The following is a 5000-nucleotide window of genomic DNA, read 5'->3' as shown; positions in this document are numbered from 1 at the left end:
AAAACGGATCAGTTTCTTATAAACCTATTTTGAATCATTACCAGGAGGTTGATCGACTGTGATGGGTCAATACAGTATATATATATATGCATATATATATATATATATATATATATATATATATATATATATATATATATATGTGTGTGTGTGTGTGTGTGTGTGTGTGTGTGTGTGTGTACTGTAAATAGATTGTGTGCGCGCTTGCTACATATGTAAATACACGTGACTATATATACATATATATATATATATATATATATATATATATATATATATATATATATATATATATATATATATATATGTATATGTATATATATATATATATATATATATATATATATATATATATATATATATATATACATATATATATGTGTGTGTGTGTGTGTATATATGATATGTGATTTTCTAATATACACTCATATACATAAAACACACTCAGGAAAAATAATCGAGATTCAACATCACCTGAAGTAACAGTTCCACCGCCCTTAAACAAAAGAGAATTATAAGTCTGGAAAATCAGAAGCAGAAACAAAATTCTGAAGCTTAGCAGAAGAAGGAGAGACTTTTCCTTAAAACCTGAATTGAAATAGTGTAGAAGACATCAGTTCCTGTTAGAAAATGCTGCAAAAAGGAGGACACTCCAAAATCAAACCATTGTTCTCTAGTCTTGGGTAGTGCCATAACCTCTGTACCATGGTCTAACGCTATCTTAGGTTAGAGTTATCTTGCTTGAGGGTACACTCGGGCACACTTCCTTTTATTTTGTTAAAATTTATATAGGAAATATTTATTTGAATGTTGTTATTGTTCTTAAGATATTTTATTTTTCTTGTTTCCTTTCCTCACTGCGCTATTTTCCCTGTTGAGGTCCCTGGGCTTATAGCATCCTGTTTTTTCAACTAGGGTTGTAGCTTAGCAAGTAATAATAATAATGATAATAATAATAATAATGATAATAATAATAATAATAATACTGTACTAGGTTGGGTGCAACTGTAAACTGGGATTAATAATAATAATAATAATAATAATAATAATAATAATAATAATAATAATAATAATAATAATAATAATAATAATTCCAAGTCGTGGAGAGGGAACAAATAAACTGAATGGCAATAGATTACTTTGTCAGCAGGTTTTTAAACAATGAGAGACGTATTATGCTTTAAATACTTCATTATTTATTCATACAAACCCGTAAATTTTTACGATATAACTTCATAATAAATAATGAATTATTTCAACTTGTTCATTTTAATTTTCCTTCAGCGAAACGTGACTTGGTTTGGAATCCCAGAAGAGTATAGCAGATACAGTACGTATATCTATCTATCTATTTATCTTTTCTCATCTCTTTATTTGAAAAATAAAAAAAAAGTAAAAAACAAACGTGAAAGATAAACATGAAAATAAATATTTAAAAAAGAATACAATTTTATTTAGTTCAATCATAAATAAAAATAAAAAATGGTAGATTTATTTTCTCCAGTACAGATATCAACCACTCTAACAAGGTTTTGGTATCTATGGGGCACAGTTGGCTTCATTAATTCCGGTACACTTCACGGGAAGCTAAGATGGCTAATAGCTTTAACTGCCTTTCTGTCTATCTATCTATGCATCTCTCTATCTAGAAATTTTACTATGAAGATTCTCAATGAACTCTGGATCTTATTTTTTTTTCATACATCTTCTACCTTAAGCATCACGGGACTCAGTTTTGACTTGCCCGAGAACCAAATTTCTGGCCTCCCAAAAGCCTTTATTAGCAACTGATATATTTATTATTATTCTCGAGAGTACATTGAAGATAAAAACAGACAGTGAAAGGGTCCTGAGAAGCAACACTGCAACAAGACAAGGTCAACAGGACGGTATTCTAATCTCTCTTATCGTAAGCTGTTATCGCGACTGGTGAGTTTTGTAATCTTAACGATCAACACGGGAATCTCGGTGTTTACGTACTGAGGGGAATTCATTAAAGGTGGCCCTGAATATGAGGCTCTTTGTAGATAGGAGAGATGCTTTTTAATATAAATGAGAACTTTCATACAGTCTGCTAAGTTTCTTAGCCTGCTAAGTTTGTGAAGTAACAGATCAAGTAAATAGACAGGATACTAAGTTTCTTAAGGAACAGATCAAGTTAATAGACCGTCTGCTAAGTTTCTTAAGTAATAGATCAAGTTGGTAGACAGACCGCTGAGTTTGTTAACAGATCAAGTTTATAGACAGCCTATTAAGATCTTAAGTAATACATCAAGTTAAAAGACAGCTTGTTAAGTTTCCTAAGGAACAGATCAAGTAAATATACAGTACAACCTATTGTGTTTCTTAAGTAACAGATCAAGTTAATAGACAACTTGCTATGTTTCAAGTTTTTAAGTATCAGATCAAGGTAATAACAGTCTGTTAAGTTTAAGTAATAGATCAATTTGGTAGACAGCCTGCTAAGTTTCTTAAGTAATAGATCAAGTTAACAGACAACATATTAAGTTCTTAAGTAATAGATCAAGTTAAGAGACAACCTATTAAGTTCTTAATAAGTTTCTTAATTGGGAGATCAAGTTAATAGACAACTTACTAAAGTTTCTTAAGTAATAGATCAAGTTAACAGACAACCTGCTAAGTTTCTTTAATAACAGATCAAGGTAATAAATAAACTACTAAGTTTCCCAAGTAACAGACCTAGTTAAGATACACCATGTTAATTTTCTTAAATAATTCTTATGTTTGGTATTTTTATGTATAAGAATCGGCCTTTATATGAATCATGCCTCAGTTTCAATTCAATAAAAGAGTGGACAATGAATGTTGGAACTTTATACTCAGATTATTATTGTTATTATTATTATTATTATTATTATTATTATTATTATTACTAGCTAAGCTACAACGCTTGTTGGAAAAGCAAGATACTATAAGCCCCAGGGCTCCAACAGGGAATGATAGCCCAGTGAGGAAAGGAAATAAGGAAATAAATAAACGATGAGAAAAAATACCAATAGATGATTTTAAAAACAGTAACAACATCAAAACAGATATGTTACATATAAACTATAAAAAAAGACTTGTGTCAGCCTGTTCAACATAAAAACATAAAAAGTTTCGTTTTTAATATCCTTTGAGCTAGAGATATGTTTAAGTCTTTTTCACTATTAAGATATTTCATTTCAGATATCTTTTAATCAATCGATCAATTAATCAATCAATCCCATATATTTATACAAGACATAATCATGTTCTCTTTCAAAACAGCCGGAAAAGACTAATCAAAGCAGCAACTTTTATTGACGCTGCAAAAAGTCAGTCTCAACGAGTTTCTGTGAACAGATTTTATAGATTTTTTAGGTACAGTTTAAGATGCCGAACTATGGAGCTGTTTGCTCTTAGCTCGAGTTCAACAACCGATACTTTTTATCTGGAGTTTTCGGTAAACTACCTCACAGATTGTCTTAACAAAACTGTTTTTCTGATTCCTTTGTTCTAAACATTTCTATATTGTACCCTAACATTTCAAAGTAGTATCTAATTACGAGAGAGAGAGAGAGAGAGAGAGAGAGAGAGAGAGAGAGAGAGAGAGAGAGAGAGAGAGAGAGAGAGAGAGAGAGAGATAATGTACCTGGAAAGTCTTCCCAAAGAAAGTTATTTGACTTTCACTTGATTTGTTTTTATGAAATCTGAGCAATATTTTAACCCTGGGGCTAAAGAGCTTCTAATTCATACATCAGTATATTTCTCAAATATGTTTTCAAGTGTTCTTATTTCCAAGCGCCATTTTAGACACTTTTTGACTCGTGTATTTTTTCTGTCGATTTTTTAAGTACAATTTTACTATATGGGTGCACATATTTAAAATGCCAAACTTTGTCAACAATGTAATTCGATATTATACTGTTACTCAGACCCACGACGTGATCAGTGGACTTCATACTTATCACCAGCAGTTATTGACTGCTGTTGACATCTGATTTCAGAAAACTGCCGAAAGTAAAGGGTTCCCCCAGGCTATCTATCTCTCCTTATCAGCTGAACGTGGAGTGGAGCCTGCCGGAGACGGCTGGCTGGTTGGCTCATCAGACGAAGTGTTTTCTTCATAATCAGTGGCCGAGGCTTAACGAGCGAGCTGTGTCTGCCTTTCTGTCGTGTTTCCTTACCTGAACTTTCTTCTTGGTCCAGAGTTACGGTGGACCATCAAAGCAATGCGGTTTCCACGTCCCAGACCACCTTTTCTTCTTCTTTTCATTTTAATCCTTCCAGGGGTGCAGCTGTCCTTTGGTCTACGAACCCCCTTGCATTCTGTAGAAAAATTAAATGAGAAATTCAGGGGTCTCGCAGAGGAGATTGTCGGAGTAGATGATGGTGCCATAAATGCTGCATCAGAAACTACTTCCACACCTACACCTACATTAGAGGCTTCACCTACCACATCACAGGCATCTACGTCTGCTACAACAACGACCACACCAGAACCAACAACGACCACACCAGAACCAACAACGACCACACCAGAACCAACAACAACGACCACCCCAGAACCAACAACGACCGCTACTCCCGTAAGAGTTCCAAGGGTGACTGTGGATAAGCTTGGCACAGCCATAGGAACGACCCTTACTTCCTTCAATGGGAGAGAGTTCTACGCATTCATGAGCATTCCATACGCAGAAGCACCAGTTGGTGACCTCAGATTTAGAGTAAGTTAGGTTGTCATTTTGAGAGTAATTTTATATATATATATATATATATATATATATATATATATATATATATATATATACATATATATATATATATATATATATATATATATATATATGTATGTATGTATGTATGTATAATACTGTAGATATATATATATATATATATATATATATATATATATATATATATATATTTATATATATATATATGTATAATACTGTAGATATATATGTATATATACATATATATATATATATATATATATATATATATATATATATATA

The 5000-nt window shown here is 31.9% G+C and overlaps 1 protein-coding gene across 2 annotated transcripts in view; it reads left to right on the top strand.

Annotated features, from left to right (window-relative positions):
- Window positions 1-4091: 4091 nt before the first annotated feature.
- LOC137630634 (juvenile hormone esterase-like) overlaps window positions 4092-5000 on the top strand; it is a 34045-nt gene continuing 33136 nt past the window's right edge. For both annotated transcript variants that reach the window (XM_068362244.1, XM_068362243.1), the window contains exon 1: window positions 4092-4709. In XM_068362244.1, coding sequence (XP_068218345.1) covers window positions 4215-4709 — 495 coding nt within the window. In that variant the 5' untranslated portion in view covers window positions 4092-4214. The remainder of the gene's footprint in view (window positions 4710-5000) is intronic.

This window comes from Palaemon carinicauda, chromosome 38 (genome assembly GCF_036898095.1).
Source record: "Palaemon carinicauda isolate YSFRI2023 chromosome 38, ASM3689809v2, whole genome shotgun sequence".
In the NCBI taxonomy this organism is placed as follows: Eukaryota; Metazoa; Arthropoda; class Malacostraca; order Decapoda; family Palaemonidae; genus Palaemon; species Palaemon carinicauda.
Note: the sequence above shows the minus strand (reverse complement) of the source record. Positions and strands in the feature narration are given on the sequence as shown.